At 37.2% G+C, this 24,619-nt stretch overlaps 1 protein-coding gene across 2 annotated transcripts; it reads right to left on the reverse strand.

Annotated features, from left to right (window-relative positions):
* Window positions 1-617: 617 nt before the first annotated feature.
* LOC140782887 (oligoribonuclease-like) lies at window positions 618-23,243 on the reverse strand. 2 transcript variants are annotated; one of them, XM_073129739.1, is made up of 10 exons: window positions 23,189-23,243; window positions 19,596-19,805; window positions 17,810-17,941; window positions 15,445-15,521; window positions 13,721-13,802; window positions 13,565-13,620; window positions 9,781-9,867; window positions 8,890-8,980; window positions 1,076-1,207; window positions 618-980 (listed from the first exon to the last, which is right to left on the reverse strand). In XM_073129739.1, exons 2-9 carry the CDS (start codon window positions 19,705-19,707, stop codon window positions 1,086-1,088), a joined length of 759 nt encoding a protein of 252 aa, XP_072985840.1. In that variant the 5' UTR covers window positions 19,708-19,805; window positions 23,189-23,243; the 3' UTR covers window positions 618-980; window positions 1,076-1,085. The 2 variants fall into 2 exon arrangements, with proteins under 2 accessions (XP_072985840.1, XP_072985839.1); XM_073129738.1 differs by having other exon boundaries at window positions 618-1,207.
* Window positions 23,244-24,619: the final 1,376 nt, after the last annotated feature.

Below are 24,619 nucleotides of genomic sequence, written 5' to 3' on the forward strand. Positions count from 1 at the left end.
CCAAAGGTACTACAAATTTAGAAAAAATATATATTTTACCTCATCATATTTAAGCTTAAATTCACTTCAACTCATTATAATTTTATTTATTTAATCATACAAAAAAGAAATCGTAGAAGATTAAATAATTTTTTAGATACATGTAAAATAATATCAATCAAATATCAAATAATAAAAATATATATATATTTGATATATTTATCATACCTTTGTTATTTAAAATTTCATTGATAATATATTCAATTCTCTAGAAATTTATCCGGATTTTTGAGAATTCGACGTATAGTAAACTTTTTGAATAAAATAACGGTTTGAGAAGAATGAAATGAGGACATCTTGTCTTAAATATTGTTCCATCAGTTCCGTTTCCTTTTGCCAGCAGTACAACACTATCCCAAGCCCCTCCATACGCCATTCCACTTTCATAAGCCCTCTGTGGAATATTCCTTGCAAAAGTTCTTAATCAATGACCAATTACAAACAAAGCAAGGGCATTGATGCATTCCATAGCTAGGGAATAATAACAAGTAGTCGCGATAAATGGATTAGGTCTGCGTGGATGCTCCAAAAATGCAACGAAGAAATATTATTTGATTAAATGCAGAATTAGACAATCATAACAAATATAGTAACTCTTTTCTCATCATATACCAAGTGGAGAAACACAGCCATGAAGCAGCAACATTACAATTCCTCAGAAGTGCTGCTGAACAAGGTCCTTTTACTTACAAGTACTAGTTTCAGCATTTCAAGTAATAATAAGACCATTTAAAGCGTGATCGGTCATGGAAGCTCAAATTGATCAAGGTCCTAATAAATAACTTGCTTCCAACTAGAGAACACAAGATGTAAAGTGATATGGAGTTCAAGTGCTGGAAAATATCTCCTCTACGGTAAATTCCTCAATTTACTAGAGCAGAAGAGAGCCGAAAGTCGATCTCCAACAAAAGTGTAATACTGCAATTTTCCAAGTGCAACACCTGCCCAATCACCAGATGACTGGTCAAAGTGTTGACAAATTATCCCTTGACGAGAGGAGATCATTGCCCTGAAGAGTAGATTTAACTTCTGATACCATTGGTAAATTAGCGTCTGGATTTTGGTGACTTAAAAATGTTGTCCTTGTAGTATTTGAGTTCCTTGATGCTTTCTTTGATATCATCCATAGCCCTATGCTTCTGTTCCTTTAAAGGAGCCCTTTTCTTTTCTGTAAAGAAGGTAAAAAACTAAGAAAACAAATTTCAATCTTATAGAAATTGACAAACAAGTATTTTAAGATCAAGTATTCACAGAGAATAAAATTTAAGCGAAGGATACCTAGAGCATCCATACCTACTAATCATCTACAGGAAGCGATCAATGTACACATTGTGGAAGAGTAACTGAACATTCGTAATTTCCAATCAATTTGCAATGTTTGAATGGAGGTAAAAAACAAACTCATCCATAAGTTCAAAGTTCCATGCTAAATCAGAATATGCTATTGTCTCTTCTTAAAAATGTTACCAAATTTCCAAAAGAATTTTACTTGCATAAATTAATTCAGATATTGTGATAACAGGGAAAAAAGTACATGTGCAATGCACCTGCATTCTCTTCTCCTCCCTCTTGCCAGTTAGGCGACGAGGAATGTGGTCCCAATTTCCTCGGCCGAAACCGTTGATATTTGAATCAAACTATAACCCTAGAAAACCTATCTATAAAAACCCTAACTTGCACTCCACTCCTCTCCTCACCATGCCATCACCCCCTTTTCTTCTCTTGTCAGAGTGATTGTTGTCGGAGCTTTGCTGGAGCACGCAGAGACCCTCTATTATCATCTCTTTGATACATTTAGTTAGGATTTTTTCTTACCGCATTAGTTGTTTATTTTTATTAAAATAAAATTCATGTAGGTCGTGTTTGAATGCAGGAGGAGTTGCGTTCGAACGCCCTTGCGAACGTCAGCATCAGGTTCACAAATATAGAGAACGCATATTGTGCGTTCGAACGCGGTCAGGTGAGTTTGAACGCCCGCATTCGAATGCCTGTATCGCGTTCACACATACAGAGAATGTCTTTTGTGCATTCGAACGCGATCGGGCACGTTTAAACGCGATCGGCGGGAATCCTCTAGAATTAGGGTTACTTATTGTTTTAGGACTTGTTGTCTAGCCTCTATATATATGTGGATGGCAGCTAAATTCATTATGCTATTAGAATATTGATTTCTTGCCTCTCTATCATCTATTTACCCTAATCTCCCTCCTCTCTCTTCACCATCTTTCCACCTCTACAATTGGCAAGGTTTCTCCTAACTTCTAATCTCCCTCGACTGTCGAGTCACCCATCTTCTTTTGGATCTCGACCACTTCATTCCCTTCGTCTATATCCCTTAATCACATCCATCATCCACCTTCATCTCCATACCCATCTATAACCCTAACATCCACTCCACCCGTTACCACCACCATCACCCACGTTATTCTGTGTTTTCGTCCTAGTTGCAATTCGAATCTGTGAAGGGCGTAAATACAAAAGTTGTAGATCAGGAAGTTACGAATCGAATCCACTTGGTTTCGTAATTTTTTGACTACCGTAAAATATTTGACAAATATTTTCCCACAGTTGCGCGGACTGATTCTTGTACTACATCCAGATTTTGAAGGAATCATTCCATAGCCGATCTTTTAGTACAAGATCCTATCAATTTGGTATCAGAGCCAGGTGAACCTCAGACATCCATTAATGGTTGAAACAAGAAAGATGACATCAACAAGGAGAACTATGAAGAGCACACCGACAAGGGAAAACTCAATCCACGACCCTAACCGTGATGCCGATTCCTTTGGAGCGACCACGGCAGGACCAAGTCAACCAATGTCCATGGGTGTGAATATGGGCTTGGCGGATGAACTTAGTGGCATGTTCCAAACATTGCTGCATAGAGTTGACGCAATTCAAAAGGATCACAATGATTTCAAGGAATATGTCATCAACCGATTGGGTTTATTATCTCCTCAACGACAATCGAAGCTTCAAGAAGGACTAGCGGTGGGACCTCATCAAATCGATACCCCACAGGTCCAGGTGCATCATGTGAGTGTCAATGATCCCCTCTTACCTATGCCTACACATCATTCCCCACCTCCGTTACAAAACCCAAGACCGGCAATGGTGGAACCCGAGAGGCATGCGACACCGGTGCGCTTCGTCGATGGGGACGATTGACACTTTGAGGATGAGGTTGATCCTTTTAGAGATGGTAATGGACGTGCTCGAGGATTTAGAGAAGGTGATCAACATGCACAAAGGTTTAGACCTGAACCAAGGATTTTTCACGAACCCAACAATGCTATTCGAGGGAAAAACCGCACGCTTGGGAATTTCCGAAATTCCAAGGTAATGATCCAACGAATTGGGTGTTTCAAATTGAACAATATTTTGATTATCAAGGTACAGCGAAAGATGCAAAGGTTCAAATGGCAAGCTTTCACCTCCAAGAAACGGCATTGCATTGGTATAGATAGGTTATTCGTAGAGGAGGATTTACCGGATGGGCTGATTTATGTAGAAAGATTACACGCAGATTTAGGACAGCGACATATGAAGATTTTGCTGTCATATTAAGCAAGATGGTTCAAAGGACGACCGTATTAGAGTACCAAGCTGAGTTTGAAAGAGTTAGTAGTCGTTGTTAGCTACCTTGGCCCGAACCGACATTGATGAGCACATTTATTTCAGGACTGCGGGATGAGATACAGGCAGATGTTCGTGCTCTTTGTCCTACTACTCTTGAGAAGGCCTTTGAGAAGGCCGTGAGGATGGAGCAAAAATATAAGGCTCTCAAGATGGCAGCAAAAATAAGTTGGGCAACCGAGATGGGCGATTTGCACCTAAAACGCCGGTTGAAAATTCTGTAGGTTCAAAGATAGCAACTGCGAGTACTAGACCACGACCACCTTTGAGACTTTCTTCCGATGTTAGAGCTTGTGTCGCCGAGTCGGTATACTGGTGCAAGGACACGACATCATTGTGGACTTATATCCGTTGGCGCTGCGAGGAGCGGACATTGTCCTTCGCACTCGGTGGTTACAGAGTTCGGGACCCGTCACATTTGATTTTCAGAGAATGTGAATGAAATTTAAACAAGGAAACAAAGATGTGCGGCTTGATGGCATTCGGTCTTCGCCGATTCCTGCGATGTAGCCTATCGTGGGGCTGCCTTGTGCATATGATAGAATCAGCAGGAGATGAGCCTCAAACGAGTTCAAGTACTACCATTAAATTGTCTAATTTATTAGATAATTTTTTTGGACTGTTTGAGGAGCCACATGAGTTGCCACCAAGGCAAACGGCGAACCATCGCATAGAGATTGTACCCGGGGTCGCACCGGCAAATATGAGGCCATATTAGTATCCACATGTGTAAAAAGAAGTTATTTCTAAGATGATAGCCGAGATGTTGGAGCAAGGCCTCATACAACCAAGTCATAGCTCATACTCATCCCCCGTGCTATTGGTGCAAAAAAATGACAGGACTATCAGGCACTACATGCTATTACCGTCAAGGACTGGTATCCTATTCCGGTTATAGAGGAGCTACTGGACGAGCTTGCAAGGGCGACTATATTCAGCAAGCTTGATTTGAGGGCCGGGTATCACTAAATTAGACTTCACCCGGCGGATGTGCACAAAACTGCATTTCGAACTCCGAACGAGCATTACAAATTCCGGGTGATGCCTTTTGGTCTCACCAATGCTCTAGCTACCTTTCAAGGTCTCATGAATGATATATTTCAGCCTCTATTGTGAAAGTATATCTTGGTATTTTTTGACGACATTTTGGTGTATAGCAGAACTGAATTGGAGCATTGGCGATATTTGGAGGACGTGCTGAATTTGTTGAAGCAAAATCAATTGAAGATCAAGAAGTCCAAATACCTATGGGGAGTACTACAAGTGGAGTATTTAGGCCATATCATTTCAGCGGATGGTGTAGCGGCAGATTCTCAAAAGGTTGCATGCATTACCGCTTGGCCTATTCCGACTACTACCACCGAATTGCGAGAATTTTTGGGGCTGACCTGATATTATCGCCACTTCATCGCCGGATATGGCAAGATCGCTGCTCCTCTCACTTCTTTGTTGAAGGACTCTTTTAAATGGACGCATGAAGCCACTATAGCTTTTGAAAAACTGAAAACAGCAATGACAACGACGCCCATTCTAGCTCTACCGGACTTCACCAAAAAATTTATTGTGGAATGTGATGCGTCGGGAGTTAGCATAGGAGTTGTACTAATGCAAGGAGGACATCTCATTGCCTATCTTAGCAAGATTTTATCACAAAAATCTCAGCAATTATCGACTTATAAGAGAGAAATGTTGGCAATTCTACATGTAGTGACAAAGTGGAGGCCTTACTAGATCGGTAGACGATTCATTATACGAACCGATCAAAAGAGTCTTCATTTATGAGACAGCGTATACACACTCCGGCACAACAGAGATGGGTCACAAAATTGTTGGGATATGATTATGAAATACAATACAAGGGAACGAAAAATAGAGCGGCGGATACACTATCGCGCTAACCCAATACCGCTGAGCTTGCAGCCTATTCTTCTCCTACCCTTCTTTCCCTTCCTTGACGAGCTGAGGTATGCATGTACATCTGACCCAAATGTTTTAAGATTGTTGCAGGAGGTGATGGATGATTCGGAGCGCCATCCAGAGTTAGAGAATCGAGGCGGTTTATTGCTGGACCGCGGATGCATTCATGTGCCCGCAAATAATGGATTGCGACAGAAATTGTTCGAGCACTTCTACCAAACTTCAAAGGTTGGTCATGAGGGTATCTTGAGGACTTATAAGAGGATATCCCAGAGTTGCACGTAGCCAGGATTGAAGTGGGATGTGAGGAGTTTTGTCCGTGCTTGCGAAGTCTGTCAAAGGGCTAAAGCAACCACATTGAAACCGACCGGATTACTTCAGCCTTTACCTATACCGGACCGTGTTTGGGAAGACATTTCTATGGATTTCATAGAGGGTCTTTCGCTAGTACGTAGTTATTCTGTTATCTTTGTGGTCATTGACAGGTTGAGCAAGTATGCGCACTTTTCAGCATTGTCACATCCGTTTTCAGCGGTGGCTGAAATTTTTGTTAGAGATGTTGCTCGGCTATATGGCATGCCACACACAATTGTCTCGAATTGTGATCGTGTATTTATGAGCGATTTTTGGACGGAGTTTTTCAGATTGTAGGGGACTCGATTGAACTTCAGTTCGGCCTACCATCCATAGACGGACGGCCAAACCGAGGTAGTCAATTGAGACATTGAGCAGTACTTGAGGTGCTTTGTTGGAGAGATGCCAAGATGATGGTTAGAGTTCTTACCATGGGCGGAGTGGTCCTACAACACGGCCTACCATAGCAACATTGGCATGACTCCATTTAAGGTGGTGTATGGATGCACGGCTCCGACGTTATATGTTTATGATCCAGTGGCATTGGCAGATCCTACGGAGATAGACTTAGCCTTGATGGATAGAGACGCCGCATTGAGGAGGTTGCGTGTCCATCTTAAACTTGCTCAAAACCACATGAAGCAAGTTTATAGTCATAGCAACAAGGAGCAGGAGTTCGACATTGGCAGTTGGGTGTTAATGAGGGTATAGTCGTATCGACAGGTGACCTTACGTCCGATGCATAATCAAAAGTTAACTCATCGGTACTTTGGTCCATTTCGGGTGTTAGAACGTATTGGTCCGGTTGCATATCATTTGGAGCTACCGGAGGGGTCGAGAGTGCATCCTGTCTTCCATGTTTCATTGATGAGAGAGCGAATTAAAAATCATAAGGTCGTTGGATCAGTTCTACCGGAGCCATTGGAGGAGACAGAGATTGTAGAGCCAATTCGTGTACTTGCTAGGCGCCGACGACAACATGGTACTAGATTGGAGATGAAGATTCTAGTTGAATGGCTTGGTAAGCCATCCAATGAGGCGACATGGGAGTTGGGGACTGACATTTTAGGGCATTTCCCTAACTTTTCACCTTGAGGGCAAGGTGGGGGAAGCGTGGTGGGCTGTTACATTTAGTTAAGAACTTTTCTTACTGCATTAGTTGTTTATTTTTATTAAAATAAAATTCTTGTAGGTCACGTTCGAACGCCCTTACGAACGCCTGCAACAAGTTCGCAAATACAGAGAACACATATTGTGCGTTCAAATGCAGTCGATCGCCCGAATTCGAACACTTGCATTGCGTTCGCACATACAAATAATGTCTTTTGTGCGTTTGAACACGATCGGGCGCATTCGAATGCAATCGATGGGAATTCTCTAAAATTAGAGTTACTTATTGTTTTAGAACTTGTTGGCTAGCCTCTATAAATATGTGGATGGCAGCCAAATTCATTATGCTATTGGAATATTGATTTCTTGCCTTTCTATCATCTATCTACCCTAATCTCCCTCCTCTCTCTTCACCATTCTTCTACCTCTACCGTTGGCAAGGTTTCTCCTAACTTCTAATCTCCTTCGACTGTCGAGTCACCCCTCTTCTTTGGGATCTCGACCACTTCGTTCCCTTCGTCTATATCCCTTAATCACATCTATCATCCACCTTCATCTTCATACCCATCCATAACCCTAACATCCACTCCACCCGTTACCACCACCATCACCCATGTTATTCCATGTTTTCGTCCTAGTTGTAGTTTGAATTTGCGAAGGGTGTAAATACGAAAGTTGTAGATCAGGAAGTTACGAATCGAATCCACTTAGTTTCGTAATTTTCTGACTACCATAGAATATTTTACGAATATTTTTCTACGATTGCGCGAACAGATTTCTGTACTACATCTAGATCTTGAAGGAATCATTCCATAACGAATCTTTTGGTACAAGATCCCATCACTCTTATATTTAATTTTTTTATTATTCACACTATGCTTACTTATGCCTTACCATTCAATTGTGAGCATGCTTAGTGTTATTTATTTATTATAAATTGTTAAGATTTGGATTTTTAAAACCATGCTTTCGGATTATGGGTTTATTGGCTTTGGGTTGGATTCACCCACTAAACTAAAATTATTAGCTTATAAAATTCTCCAAATATTTCAGACACTGGATAGCTAGCAACTGACTGTGGTGCACCGAGATCTTACCTCCAATTAGGACTTGGTCTTTTGCTTTTAGTTGTATTAGTTGTTTACGCTTTCATTTGAAGATTTTAACACCATCTATTGGCTTAGTTTTTTTAGTTTTATTAGGGAAGACATTGTATGTCAAATTTGGATTTCATTATTACCCCTTTTAGAGCTTTATTAATTATTGACTTCGAGTTAGTAATTCATATTGGATTCTTTCATATTATGGATTTGAAACGTTTATTTATTAAGACTTTGTGTATCTCATGTCATGATTTTGAATTTGAGTTGTGATAGATATTCACAAGAAAGAGGACAATAAAAGAAGATATCTATCAACATTATATTAGAAAATAGTCATCGACCAACACAGACAGAACATCAAGCTGAAGTAATATTACAATCCATGTAAGATATTTGTGCATTCATCTCAAATGAGAGTAAGATCATGTAGTGGATTATAAAGCAGCAGAAAAATCTCAACTTCTGTATTATTGGAATCAATTTATTATGCGCGGGGGAAGGGGAGGACCGCTCACAAACCACGGGCCCCTTTCAAAACATTCTTTATCTTGATAAAAAAAAGAAATGTAAGCATTTTTGGTGCCAAGCCAAGAGTTGCTCAACTCTTATGAGACTAAAACGTGAGTCTTGGGATAGTTCAAGTTGATTATATTATTTATTTCTCAAGTTAAAGAAAGCAAGAAAAATATCTGAAAGACACATAGGAATTACAGGAATGCACTATTACCTCTAGGAAACCATCGGACACATAACGCCATGACACTACTCACATCAACAATTACATGAGAGAATATAGCTGCAAAATGTGGCATATACTTCTGTAACAGGAAACAAACCCTACAAAAGTTAGCAAGCAAAAGCAGCAAAACAGAAGCAGTGTTGAAAAGAAGTATTATGCTCTAGTTAGTGAGAAAATCAACAGTGAGACAAATGAAATTTGGTAAGACAGAGATGGATGGTGGGGCACAAATAGAACAGGGGCCAACTATTGCTGTCAAACATTATTGAGCTGGTATGCATATACAAGTAAGCTCACCTAAAGCAGCTTCCTTGATGGCATTAAATCTTAATAGCCCCTAAAAGTTAATTGAACCACAAAAGATGAAAAACAACTAACAAAATAAGCATGATTAAGTGCTCACTTGTTTTTAATCATATCATTGCTAACCCTATCAGTCCAAGTGTTTTCTCAGTCTCTATTTAGCATAAAAGTTAAGACTCATGTCTCCAATGATCTATCTGTTCTGTATTCTAATTTATTGTGGACCTTGTTTCACAGTATAATTTTGGAACAACTATGATAGAAGACAAGAAAAAAATGAACTTGATCTAATGGATGCTCATATAAATGTCCCTTTTCACTATTTGCTCACGAGAAGGGATCCAGTGCATAATGTCCCTGCCAATGTAGGGTCTGGAAGATAACATGTACGCAACCATAACCCCATTCTTGTTGAGGCTATTTTTAAGACTCAAACAGGTGAACACAAAGGTCCACCATTTTAAGTCCTACCATCACACAAACATGCCATATAAGTTTCTGGGTTTGTAACTGTTCACTGCAGTACACAGAGCCAGTAATTGAAAAAAAAACAACTGAGAAACTCTATTTTCTGACCTTTAAGAATAAGAAGTCGACATAAACAGAATTCCCAGCCAGTTGAGGTGTATGTGAACCTATATGCTTCTTGACGAAATCTAGAACCTGCAAGGTGTCGTTGTATTTGTCAAGTATTTATGACAATTAGAGGAAAGTAACATACACTGTCTTACAGAACTTGCCCTTGTATTGGTTACTTAAGATATATACCTATATTATGCATAACTTTGACAACAGATAAGCAAATACTTAAACAATATTCCAGTTAACTTATGAGAAAAAAAAATACTAAAGAAAGATTAAACTATGAGAAGCAAATACTAAAACAACATTCCAGTTAAACTACGAGAAGAAAATACTAAAGAAAGATCCAGTTGAAGTGTTAAACTATGAGAAGCAAATACTAAAGGGAAGATCTGGTTAAATTGTTAAGATATAAGCATTCACGTGTGATCTACCAATCTCCGTGCACCAACTTTTACTTAACTCTATGTGCAAATAATCTCTCTTGCATCAATTGATGGAAATACTTCATCAAACATCATTGATTATAAGTATCTAATATCCTCTTTAATGTTAGAAATTTGTTTGACTTAATAAAAATGATTGTAGTGGTAAGGCATTTGGCCATTCAGGTAATTGTTTTGATATACCCCAGCGAAGAAAAGCCTAATTCTGTCACATGAGTTCAACAACCCTAGAAACTAATTACAAGATAAGGTGATCACGCATAGTTCGAAGTATCATCGGCTATTTGATATGAAACTGGGGTTGAAACCAATTTTCCCTTGGTTTCGAGCCTTTCAGCCCAATATCAATTGGTCTAATATCGGTCGTACTAACTTTATGTGGATCACAACATAAGCTGGATATAATCTGAATCCAAAATTGGGACATCAACTATTGACGCCCTAGTGTCTTGGACGCCATAGTATTCCTTTCCATTTTTATTCTCTCTTTTTTTCTTTTTGTTGCTTTTTTTTCTTTCTTTACTCCACCATTTTTTACCTTCTCTTATAATACCCCCTACGATCACCTCTACTATAAAGGTGGTTGTTAGCCTTGTTCACAAGTGGCTTCATGTCCTAGTTTGCAAGGTGATAACAACAATGGGCACATATACTTATTGAATCCATCCAAAACTTAATATTGTTCTTGGTATTTTCGCTCTTGGTAGTATGCTGTTACTATCTTATATGAGTATTCTAAATTCTCTTATCTTTATCATTTTTATAAACTTTTAGAACTTTTCTGTTTGTATCATATATTTGAAGTTTAGTAAAAAAAAATTAGTCTGAAACTAAAATGACCAATATAGAGGGTGAAACAACTGATACTACTAATACGTATTATTTTTTTATATGATCAATATAAGTACCAATATTCTAAACATTGGTCACTAGTTTAAAATTTGAAAGCTTCTTATGTATGATAAGATCCTGAAATAAACAAATGCAAAAATAAGTTGTATTTTGGCATTTTAGGGTGACGTGAAGCACCAATCTGGGGCAATAATAATAGCTAGTAGCAAATCCTGCCATTGACACAAAACCAGCTAGTGAGAGGCAATGAAAGTTGATAAATTTATCTAGTTAACCAAAAGGTTGAAATTAGAACTAACAAGTTGGACAATTCAGCTCCATCCATTTTCTGTTCTCCATCATCCTTGTTTGCTTCCTTTATACTTCTGTGTAATATTTTCTTGTGTCTTTCAACTACTCATTTAGTAGTATTTGCAATCATATTTCCTTAGAAGTTTCAGCCATCTTTCATCATTTCTGATTCTTACTTGTATACTGATTTTTTTAATCTCTTTCACCTTTTCATTTTTATCATTTTAGTAGCATTTTTTTAATCTCTTTCAGCCATCTGCTGTTATACCAAAGATACCACCTTTTAAGGCCCTATATGGCTATATCAAAATGGTCACGTCAGTACTTATTTACAGCTCTAGTAATCAAACAACCTCTTTGTCCTGCAATTTCTTTCAATTTTCGTACATATAAATAGAACATATCTACTTCTAATAAATTCACTAGAAGTGGAAACAAATGAAACTAATAAATATATGTAGGGCTAGACTACAAACTCTTTTATTTCTTGAGTAGTGCAGCTCGGGATTCACAAAAGCTCATCTCTAGGTGAATTAAAGTGATGGGACTTTATTTCTCCCCCCATTGGATTAGTTTTTTGCAATCCCGATGTGCAACCAATAGACAAGAAAGTGTGATGATATATTCATGTGTGTATAGTTTGATACTCTGATCAACTAACTGTCAACTTGGATGCTTACGAGCATGGTGCAAAGTTTTGTTTTGGTTTCGGTTTCGGCTTTGTTGAAAAACAAAATATTCGGATCAGTTCTACTTGCATAGTCAGTTCCAGACTTCTTTATGGTAATTTTCAATGCATTACAAAGGAGCTAATAGTATGTATGTAATAAGGTTGATATTGGATTAGGTACAAGTAGGACTCAAGTCAAATCTAACTCGGAAGCTATAACCTACTTTTTAAATTTTGTTATTATAGTTGTTTGAGTCTGCTCTTTTCGAGGGCATTTCTAGATCGCATAGGACCATTGTTGTAAAAACTTCTGCATTAATGCCTAGGCTCCTGCCTTAGACAAAATATAACTAAGCTCTGCTTAGATCCTGCCTAGGTGACCGCCTTAGTTTCTTAAACCATATTTTAGTATGTTGATTGACTCTGAAATTCAAAATTATTGTAGATCATGATAAAATAGTGGATTCAAATTGCTTCTTATGGTTCTTAACAAGAATACAGTGATATATTTCTAGATTGTATGCATGAATTTTAATTATTATTTCATATATTTGTTTATTTTTAAACTGTCTTAGGCATCCGCCTAGCCCTTAGGCATCATGACCCTTATTCACCCATCTACCGCCTACAGCCTTTTAAAACCTTGGATATGATTAAAACACGAAATGTTTCAATGAAACATCTCTATTTCAGATGAAACTTCAAACAATGCTTATGAATACTCAAACATAAATTGCCCAAGTGCACATCTGCTCTTTCGGTGATTTAGCTTTTAACATCATACTACTTTTTCTGTCTCAACTTTTTCGGTGATCTCTTTTTGTTTTAAGCATTTTATATTAGAGATAAGAAAACTTATGTAGAATAATCATATGGACATAAGAGTTCAACAACACTCACTAACCAAAAGAACTGACAAATTTTCTGCTGCATATTTCATGTCTCGAAATAAGAAAGTAAAACATTTCTACTTATATTAAAATTTCACATATTGCCTAAAGAATGATGTAACACTTATTAAATCGCATAAAATAATCATCAAGTAAACCAAATGCTTTGGATGCATGTATAGAACATGAAAATTCAGATGCTTAGGATGTATATTATGTATGAGTCAAGTACTTTTTCCAATAAAGTAATAAACAATTTATGAATGCATTATGTTAGGACAAGAGTCAGGTCAAAACCTGACTGAATATATATTATTAGGCCTAGCTCTTGAAACATAGGCAATTAAGTACTGGTTTTATCACCTGGATAAGAGAGCATCGATGCGATGCCTTCATTCTACTACGCTATGCAAAGTCACTTAACTCGACATTAAGAGAGTAAAGGGGGAATACCCTACATAGACAAACCATTGTTCGCTTATAAAGGTATAAGCTTTCACTGCCCAGGGCAAAGCCGTTCGCACCACTGATAGACTACTTAATTAAGATTAAATTTCAAAGGCTTGCGATACATCCCTACTCTTAACAGAAAAATAAAACGGAATTAAGCAGGGAGATCAATAACATACCTGTTTCTCTGCATCATGCTCAGAAAGTGTACTCTGCAGAACCCTCTTTGTCAACCCTAAAGTATATTCAACAAAACTCCTCAGTTTATATCTCAGAAGAAATTTTAGATGATAAGGATGACCTTATGCAAAATGAGTGTTCGATCAATATTATACCACTAGCTGCATGATGGCTCCTACACCATTCTCCCATGCTATCCAGGCACTCCTTGCTCTGATGGATAACTAAATTTGGACCCTACATGCAAAACTATCTTATGTATCAAACAACTAATGAAAACTTATGACAGCAGGCAATCAATCAGTTATAGGCAAAAGTTCCAACTAGGTAGTGGTAGAAGCTTCAAATAACAATACTGCATACACCAATATTATGACAAATTTCATAAAAATTAGCTTTCGATACCCTTAAGAAAAGGGAAAGGGTTTATATCATAGTTTCCAGTTTCGGCCGATCCTGAGTGGGATCGGCCGAAACGGAATAGCCGATCCCGATCCAGGCCGAAACCAGCCGGTTTGGCTGGTTTTGGCCTGTACAGGTGGCTCCACACCTACAGCAACAGTAGACAACTGCCTGCAGCAGGCAGCTGCTGTTGACAGCAGCAGCTAGAGAGAGAGAGGGAGAGAGAGGGAAAGAGGAAGAGAGAGAGAGAGAGGGGGAAAGAGGAAGAGAGAGTGAGGGAGAGAAAGGGAGAGAAAGAGAGGGAAAAAGGAAGATAGAGTGAGGGAAAGGGAAAGATTAAAAAAAAAGAGGGTGAGAGAGAGGGGGGAAAAGGAAGAGCGAGTGAGGAAGAGGAAAAAATAAATAAAAAAAAGTGAGAAAAAGAGAGAAAGATAGAAAAAAAAAAAGTGTGGGAGAGAATGGATACTTCAGACTAACAGTTAGAGGGATAGGAAAGAAGAGGAGGAAGAGAAATTTTTACTTTTTAGGCTTTATATGTGAGTAATTATTATTTCTTATTTTCTTCTAATTTTTTCTAAATTTTTAAAAATTTAGAAAAAAATTTAATAATATTTAGAATTTTATTTAATTAAAATAGTCCGATCCGATACAGACGGCCGATACGTATCATTTTTCCGGACGGTCGATCCCGATACCGATTTTTGGAACCTTGGTTTATATATATATATCTTCAGTACTTAGAAATGTAATAAAGAACTCAACTCAACCAAACAATCTGCTTAATAACTTGCCGCAAAAATGTGGTAACAACTAGTCAAAGAAAAAATTATGCACAATTTCATGTTATTAGTAATTTTGGTGAAGAAAAAAAGTTTTAAAAGAATTAATTTAGATGGAAAAGAACTCGCCGGTAGAAAGAAAGTGACTTATTCCTTATTTGATAGGTACTCTTGGATTTTCATAGCAGCTAACTCTAGTCCCAACTAGTTTACCCTTAACAGTAAATAGCAACTAAAACTGTCATTTTTACTAGGGCCCTATCGTGATTTATGCAATAAAGTTCCATTCATTTTCATGGTTTAAGAATTTCAATGAACAGTCAATAAGATGGAGATACCTAAATAAATAGTTAAAACAAGTGGTTGCAAACTTCCTTTTATATTTATGTCCTTCAAAAGCCTAACAATTTCTTTACATTTTTTACTTTTGACACCTATAGTATTGTTATTTCTTATCTGTTGATGTCATATACGAAATGCTGATTTACCAAGTAGGAACTTTGTTTTAGCACTTTATAGCTTATTTATTTTAAAGAAAAAACATCATCAGCATATAAAAAATTAATTAATAATAGTGTGAAACAAAGGATTGACGAAAGAAGAAAGGACAAGAACTAGAGCAATTTGAAAGAATATTATCAATTGATGAAAGGCTAAGAAAATAAAATTAACCTAATGTATAAGACAACAATAGTCACCTCAACTGATTTAATAAGTTTACCATCTGTTACAACACAAGCAATCTCCAATATTCGATCATTTGTAATATCCAAACCTACAAGTCGAACCACATTGTCAAAGAAAACATCATGCAGAATTAGAATTCAACAATAATTATTAGTACATTTCCATTCAAAATGACGACTAACATAGAGCAATAGAACTAATGAAGCACAAGCTTGAGCTAGTACATTATATCAGATGATCCAATATATTATTGACAATAAAATTGTGTAAACTGGATGATGTAATCCATGAAGCACTGATAGAAGGGATAAAGTATCTACTTAACTTTACTAGTTTCTTCTGTCCTTGGCCACAAAGCATTTTATTTCCTTCACTTCTTTGTTTTCCTCTATGTCACTTCTAACACCTTCTCCTTTTAATAATGAAGTTCACATCTCCATTTGTTTCTCATCTTTTAACTTTACTTTACTTGTTCTATCAACCAATTATATTGGCCTTTTGTGTTTATTCCCTTTTCTGTTCAGCAATTTGTGTTCTTTCTCTTTCCTGTAACTTATTTATACCCACTTCTTCACTTTTTTCTTTTATTTTTCTTTTCCTCTTTGGCTTACTGCTTTGTCGCTAGTGGTTCTATTTTGCTCTATTTAATTATCATCTTCCTCAATTTTACCATTAAAGAGGACCTAGTAGGATACTATCGATTCCACCAAGGAAAAAGGCATTTAATAGTTTGACAAAGATGGAAATTGCTTAATCTCCTTAGCCTATTTCCAAATAAATGTTTACTAGTTATCTAACTAGTAGGAATATACCAAAAAATAAGAGACTAGGATAGTTGATATGCTTCAACACACTATACTAGTGCCATAGTGATACTGCATTACTCTCTGTGCACAAAACACTGTCATTAGCCAAACTTTTTTGGAATTTCCTGCACGCATTTTTGAGCTCGCCTATCTCTCATTAGAAACAACTAACATAGTGGAAGGAATTGACTTATGGACCATATCATAGTTCACGCATTAATAGGGAAGGCTTAACACATTCCAAGACAATAGGAAAAGTGGTATGTAACAACATGTATAATAGTGACATAATGGTTCAAGCCCTATGTTTTTACTATTTATATTCAAGCCCATGGATCTTAGTTTCGGCCGATCTCGAAATGGATTGGGATCCGCTGTAGCTGATCCTAACCCCGACCCGAAACAAATATGGTAGTGGTTGGTGTTGTTTGGTATCGACCGGATCAAGATCGACCGCATCTATTTAAACTGGCTAAAATGTGTTCGTTTAAAGATTTGGATTGGACCTAAAATAAATTGAATCTAGGGGACATCAGTAATTGATATTCTCAGCTGCCTTCTTTTAATGTTTTAAGTCGTTACTCTCTCTCACTCATATACTCTCCTCCCACTCCTCACACTTCATTAAGCTCATTCAAAGAGTTCCTCCGATTACTTCGCACTTTGAACTCGAGTGAGTATTTTTTCTCTTTTATCTTTTTTTATTTCTCTTCTTTCTTTCTCTCTTGCTTTTTAACTCCTCCATTCTTATTATTGTATAAAAATAGTGAAGAAAGAGAGATCTCTTTGTCTCACTTCTGCAGTAAAAATTTACGAGCATAGAAATTTACCAAATCCAACTCAGAATTTATCATGGTTTTGAGTGAGTACTGTTTTTAGTTGTTAGGTTTTAAATGAGTAATTTTTTTTTATCTTTTTATCATTTTCTCTAAATTTTCACCTATATTTTGAAATCTTGTTTAGAATTTTATGTAATTAAAAAACATCTTGATACCATATCAGACAATACTAGAAGCTGATACAGCCAGTATGTATCATTTTTTTGGACGGCCAATCTTGATCCTAATACCTAAACCTAGCACTACCTTTCAGAAAAATATTCAGAAAACACTCCTCTCTAGATGGACTAGCTAGCTTGCACGTGCGTGCGTGCAATGTGCACTGTGCATGTGTCTGTCTGTGTGGGTGTGTGCATGCATGTCTGTGTGAATATTTACTAGATTCCTAAACCTAGCACTGCCTTTCGGAAAAATATTCAGAAAACACTCCTCTCTAGATGGACTAGCTAGCTTGCACGTGCGTGCATGCAATGTGCACTGTGCATGTGTCTGTCTGTGTGGGTGTGTGCATGCATGTGTGTGTGAATATTTACTAGATTATAAGGATAATAAAACTAACATCCAACCTAGGAGAGAAATCAAGAAATATGAAAAATAAAAAACTATAGCATTTCCTACATCAAAAAATCATATTTTCCCAAAAGACTCTAGAAAGAAAAAAAGTACTTCAAATTCATTGCCAAGTATTAAAGATAAGAAATCAACAAAGAAAATGTTAATTAAATATATACCAGTCATTTCCAAGTCAATCCACACGAGAGGCATCTTATAGTCACCCAAAGTTGTAAGATTCCCTTGCTTGACTTTATCGCTTTCCAAAGAATTGTCTATTTCTGATAATTTGCCTCTTTTCTGGCCTTTATCTGAAAAGAGAAGTATCAGCATAGAAACATCAACTTCCTTCCTCCAGCAACAAGTTTCTCTTTTAGTTAGTTTAAAAGCCAATCATCTCAAAGGATTTTAGTAATCGGCCAGCCAATAATTAGTATCATCCAACAGGAAGATGCTAGAAATCCAGATTAAGAAAGTGACTCATTTAATTGAGAAAAATAGTGGAGTGTTCTGACATGATTAACCCAAATTAAAAAATCTAAATAATAAAAGGGCACTGCCCATGAGCATTTCAGACATTAATAGATGATGAACAAATTTCCACCACAGACATAAATAGGGAAGGTCATATCATTTCATACTTCAGTATACTTCTAATAATTAATAAATTACCAAAGTCTTCGAAGAGAAGCACTTCCAGCACAGAATAGCAGAGCAAGTATAAGTATTGTTAGTATAGTAGCATAGGAAACATGCATTCGTCATCATTAATATGTTTGCTCACGGTAATTGTGGCCTATCTGGAGAATCGATGACTGCATCTTTGATGTCATAAGCATCAGCAAATTTTGTTACCAGAAATTTGTACTATTAAGTTTCCTGATCCATATATAATAATTCATGTAGCACTCTGACCTCTCTACTTGAACAAGCAGATATTCACAAAAAGGTTAACATCATTACATCAACAACCCCAAAGCTTAATTCTACGTGGAAAACGAACGTGTTTACCAAGAAAAAGGGGTATGTTAATGCAGATTAATGTTCAATGAAATTACATGGAGGACTGAGAAGGTGAAATGGTAGTGTTGGAAAAGTTGGTATTTCCCTTTTCTTATTGGGCTTATAGGAATGCACTTTTAGATAATTGATTGCCATTAATTAGCAGTCTCCAATTTAATTTTCTTGATACCAAGTAATTCCTAGATCTGCTTGTCTCACAATATATCAAGCCTGGCAAAAGGCCTGCTGCAGGTATTCAAGATTCGACTGTTTGCATAGTACAAGGATGGTTCAGCATTTAGCCATGCAAAGTATGGTTTTTGATAGTTTTCTAACATCTGTAAATTTTGAAACTGCTTCAAAGGGTTCCCATGACATGGAAGAGTGATACATCATAGATGCAGCAGACTACTTAAACTTCTGGTACAAACTAGACATTATCCAAATCAACCAGCAAGTTGAGGATCTTTGGTTTAAATGCATAAATTGATTTTAAAGAATAATTATAGAGAAGTTAAGGATAAGACGATCACAACACCTCTAAAAGCATTCACAAGTAATCAGATAAAGACAAAAAGCATTTTTGTTGGAATACAGATATAAAGTGCATCGGTGAAGATAGTCTGCTGTTCATATTTGACAATGAAGACTAGAACACTCCTGCATCTTCCAACATATTGCAGAGGAACAATAGGTCTATCATTCATTCCCTTGCAATATAATCTTATATTGTAGAACTCAGAACCAATGTAAAGCTTCTCCCAGTAAAATTCCACAATTGTGCAAAAGCTAATATTTATTATCAGTGCAGCTATCTGAACTATTTCCAACAAATAGTAATCAATAAGTGGCATCAATAACATGAGTAGATGCTTAATTGAAGTAATCTATGCAAGAACTTGTAGCATTACTAAACTAATACTTGACCATAAGAGTTAAAACTTAAAAGTACTGAGTACTGACCTGATCTTATAGTAGCATTCTCATCTTTTGAAGCTACTGCACCTGTTAGTTGTTCTTTATCATCTTCAGCATCCAAATGAAGAACAGAAAATAAATTTGTAATTCTATTCATTACTTTGAACCTTCTTCAAGCCACAAGGGATATTTTGTCTATTATTGAGCCAGGAAGCATATGGTTCACAAACATGACTGATAGCAGAACTGCAGTACCTAAATTCCAACATAAGGACTTAGAAAACAATCAAAACATCACAAGTTTCAAAATTTTCATGATTTCATCAGGCTTGTTTTTATTGGGACAAGAAAATTTCAAGCTCTTTTCAGATTTAAAAGATTCATTCCTGTGATAATTCTAGCAAGTGAAGCACCATGATTTGATACGATAATATAGATTCATACCATAGTAATTGAACAAGAATGCAGCCTTCCATTTGTTATGCAAATATGGCTATATCCATACATCAATAGATGATATTAATTATTAAAATCATATGTCAAATGAAGCAAAAATATAAAGTATAAATGCATATGCTCATAGAGATAGCCTCTAGAGGGGACGTTTGCATGCATCCTCCCCCAAAAACCCACCATGGATGGGAGCCTCATGCACCAGGACCTTCTGAGGTGACTTCAAATAATGTAGGCCTAGCAGCATAACTTAAGAACCACACAGATAATGAGATTCTTAAGCAGGAGCTACTTGTGCAAGGAGTCTAATTACTGCAATATGCTTATCTAATCTTTCAATAGACATGAAAAGGAATGTACTTTTGCATAATATTACTATAGAATGGCCCATATATTGGGACAGTCTTGCATAAGTGCCATGTTTGTGTCATCTGTCAAAAAACCTGTTTTGTTAGGATCTTCATGTCAACCGTCAATACATACTAGAATTCTAGGTGCTGTCGATCTGATCATTCATCAAACAGATAGTACATGATAATGATTCATATGCAGAAAAATCATAATGAGATTAATAGTCAATCCGGAAAAATACAGTCCTAATCATACAGGAAAACCATAATGAGATTAATGGTCACTTCAGAAAAATACTCCCCACATAATATGAAATATCCGCCTCTAAGTACACATGCCTTTCATGTGGATAAAACCCACATGATTTTCACATAATCTATTAGTCAATATTTCTACACAATATACAAGATAAAAGCTCAATATTTTTTATAAATAATACAAGCAAAAAAAATCCAAAGTATCACAAGCCACAACAAGCCCCCAAAATACGTATTTATACATAATAGATACAAATGCCAACACAAAGGCTACAATCCACTAAGTTTACTTTACAAAAATAAAATAGGTGAATAAATCATAGATAATAATCTTCATCAGCTCCTTCACGAACTCAAAATTATTTACTAATATGAAATATGGTGAGCATAAAACTCAGAAAGTATACACATCTACAATTTAAAAGTAGTATACAAAATAATACAGCATGATATATATATATCCAAACATAATCATAATCATACATCGATGCAATATACTACATGCATTACTAATAGTAAACGTAATATGCATAATCTAAAAACATCAACTTCTAAATCTCGAGCTCACGCGGAGCCACAATTACAACCAGCAACAAAGCTTATATCAAGCAAAGCTCATTGAGGAAAAACATTTAGTGATACAATTGTCAGCCCCTTGCCCGACAAAAGAAAGTCAAGTTTGATTGATTTTTGATAAAGAAACAGGACCACCAAACCCTGTTAGAATGATCGATAGTCCGTCGCCTCAGACTAAGGATCTCAATATTGCATATCGATGTTACTCACACAAACCCTCAACTCGAAATCATCGCACTGCATGTGCGGAAAACATGAGTCACCGCTCAAGGACGCTCTCACCCCCCGTCATGAGTAATGATAGATCTACAACTCCTACCTCCCAATCATAGTTTGAAGATCATCTAATGTTTAGCCTCCATACACAACAGTATTACGCTTGCTAAAGCCGACGCAAGTAGTGCCTGATAGTCCCCTCCTTACCTCACGACTTCAGACATTGACGGATATAAATATAGCTACTATATACACTCTGGCCCTTGAACCTTAGCTAAGCGGGTAAACGAGCATTGCCGAGACAAAACTTAACTATCTGGTGATACGTGCAAATAGTGCAATAATAAACATCATCAACCATACGACATACACATTAAAGTTATCATACCACAAGAATACACCAATAATCCATGCATAATTATAAACCAATAAAATAATATAATTATGCTGACCAGTAAAGATATATTTTCACATGCATGATATAAATACAACAAAATCATAAAGTAAAATTTCACTTCAATATTACACTACTCCTAGACTATGAAGAGTTAACTTGTTGACACCGCTTCCTAGTTAACTACCTCCAACTGCACCACGAGATCATACTCGCATGGTATTAAATCTATCTTGATAATAAAAATAAATATAAGCACCAACTTACCCGAAATTAATTAATTAAATAATCCTATGGACAACCGCTATAGGTTTGGGTAGATCTATCTAAGAATTATTCCGTTTATTATTCAGGTAAAATTGGTATAGTAATATAAATTGGTAGAGTAATAAAGATGGTACGACGCGTTATTAAGAGTAAATAATATAATTATGTCATGGTCACTATTCTACTAATTGCTGCAGATTTAAAGTAAATAGAATGGACAACATTTAATTAATTTTCTTTATCGAACATTAAAGCATGTTTAAAATGATTATCCATTAAAACTAATACCCCATTATGAGCAATTAGTAGAGATACTCTCGTACTATCATCTCATTTATTAATATCGATTTATAACAACTATTATGAACAACAATGCTACCATTTAAGATGATTAATATTTAGGGGCCCAAGTTGGCAAGGATAATTAAATAAAGTGACTAAAATAAATTAAAGAACAACTAATCAACTTGGGCCAGCCCAAGATCCAACGCAATAGGCTGGTTGCAACTAACCCAAAGGCCCACACACCACTCCCACCGAGTGTGGGCCTAAAGCCCCAACCAAACAAAGTTGCCACCTAGGTTGGGCTGCACCCACCCCAAGCCAGTCAATTGGGCTGGGCCGCAGCCTAACACAAGGCAAAGCTGGGCTGGGCTGCCTGCAACCCAACCCACAACCAACTTTCGGTGGGCCACGCCAAGCCCAACCCACCAATTGGGTTGGGCCGCGCATAACCCAAGCCCAACCACACCAGGGTTAGGCTGGCCACCTCCTTTCCCTCCTCTCCCCAATCACAATACAACCGAGGGAGGAGGAGAAGGTGGCTGCCGGCGATCACCGTCGGCAGCCAAGGCCAGCCAAGCTGGGACCCTTCCGGAACTGGCGAAGAAGGTACGAGGTGGGTCCCGCCGGAGGTGAAGGCATGGGCAGTTCACCTCGACAGAGAAAGGGCTCGAAAGCCGGTGGGGGACGACGAGAGGAAGCTACCGGGGTCGTCAGGGGGAGACAAGAGGTCGCTGGCCGGCCGATTTCCGACGTGACCGAGAAGCAATAAAAAAACAAAGGGGACAAACTAATGGCGCAACTAAACTAAAATTAAATAGAAATGCAGGTAAAAGACTCACCGTTGATTCGACCCGCCGGGTCGGCGGGCTCCGGCAGCAGCAAAGGCGCGGCGACGAAGAACGAGAGAAAGAGGGCTGCGGAGTGAGGGAGGAAGAAAAGAGAAAAAAAAATAAAGAAAAAGGGGAAATGAATATAAGCTCGTGCACGTGTATGGCACGTGCGCTCGGGATTTTTTTTTTAAATAAAAGTTTTGTCCATATATCAGTGTTCATTATATAACAATTTTGCATAAAAAATATCTGATTTATTGATGTATCTTCGTCATCTAATATCTAACCTAGATGAAATCATCCATTCCGGTGCAAAGGTCATGAGGTCATCTAAAGTCCAATTCAAAACAGCTTATAACTATACTTTATTTCTCTCTCTTAAAGCTCACTCATCATTTTATTACTATTGCATTGGAGTCTTTCGAGAGACAAAGCCCTAGGGACGGATGATCTATAAGCAGAGATTTATATTCATTATGAGAAGGTTTTGGGTAGAGTCTCTATTAAGCTGTCACCTATTTTTTTTATGCAAATCCAAGCTGAATAGGTAGGGAGACACTTACATTACCTTAATCCCAAAGAGAAAAAAAAATTGGCAATAGTAAAGGAGTATAAGCCGATAGCCTTGTGCAATGTTGTGTATAAGATTATCTCTAAAGTGTTGGTGAAAGTCACTCATGCCAAATTTGGTGGGATCGAAACAAGCTGCTTTCCTTGTCAATCAAAGTATCAAAGACGACATTTTGGTGGCACAAGAGATAGCTCACTCGATGATGAATGATAAATCTAGCTCTCCACTCATGATGGCTAAAATTGATATGAAAAAAGGTTTCTGGGTAATGGCATGCATTAAGTCCCCCCCCCACCAATGGCTCACCAACAAAATAGATAAAGTTGCATCGTGGACTATGCCAAGGTGACTCGTTGTCCCCTTATATTTTTATTTTATGTTCATAAGTGCTCACATATCCATTTCTTAAAGGCAGTGTGCAATCTAGCTATCTACATCCCTTTTAGTTTGAAGGTGGTCACTTGAATCACCTTGTGGCCAAAACAGACGTGATGGAATGCTATTGAACTAATGAAACTCTAGATCTTTACACTAAACTCATTAATCAACATGTCAACATATAAAAGTTTGAGCTTGCTCCCCTATTAGTTGGATGAAGAATGTAAAGAAGAGTTGTGTAGGTATCTCAACTTGCGACCTGGTAAGATGTCTTTCATGTATCTCGGTCTCGATATCTCAGTGAAAAAACCCAGTAAACATTGGACGAAATATTAAAAACGAAAACAGAGATGTACGCCAAGATTTTAACGTGGAAAAACCCAAACGGGAAAAAAAGATCAAAACCAATCACTAGAATAGTACCAGTTACAAGACTGACTCACAAAACAACCCGTCGATCCAAACAACTTTGTTCCTCTCAGTCTTGCTCG

The sequence above is a fragment of the Typha latifolia genome, chromosome 2 (assembly GCF_019914945.1).
Source record: "Typha latifolia isolate L0001 chromosome 2, TyphaL0001v2, whole genome shotgun sequence".
NCBI classification, from domain to species: Eukaryota; Viridiplantae; Streptophyta; class Magnoliopsida; order Poales; family Typhaceae; genus Typha; species Typha latifolia.

Excerpts from the sequence above, each read along its gene's own strand:
- LOC140782887 (XM_073129739.1), bottom strand. The coding sequence starts at position 19,707 with ATGAATAGAATTACAAATTTATTTTCTGTTCTTCATTTGGATGCTGAA. Across the intron at positions 13,803-15,444 it reads AACTTATTAAATCAGTTGAG|GGTCCAAATTTAGTTATCCA; the intron begins GTGACTATTGTT and ends TTTTGCATGTAG. Across the intron at positions 9,868-13,564 it reads AGCATGATGCAGAGAAACAG|GTTCTAGATTTCGTCAAGAA; the intron begins GTATGTTATTGA and ends GACACCTTGCAG.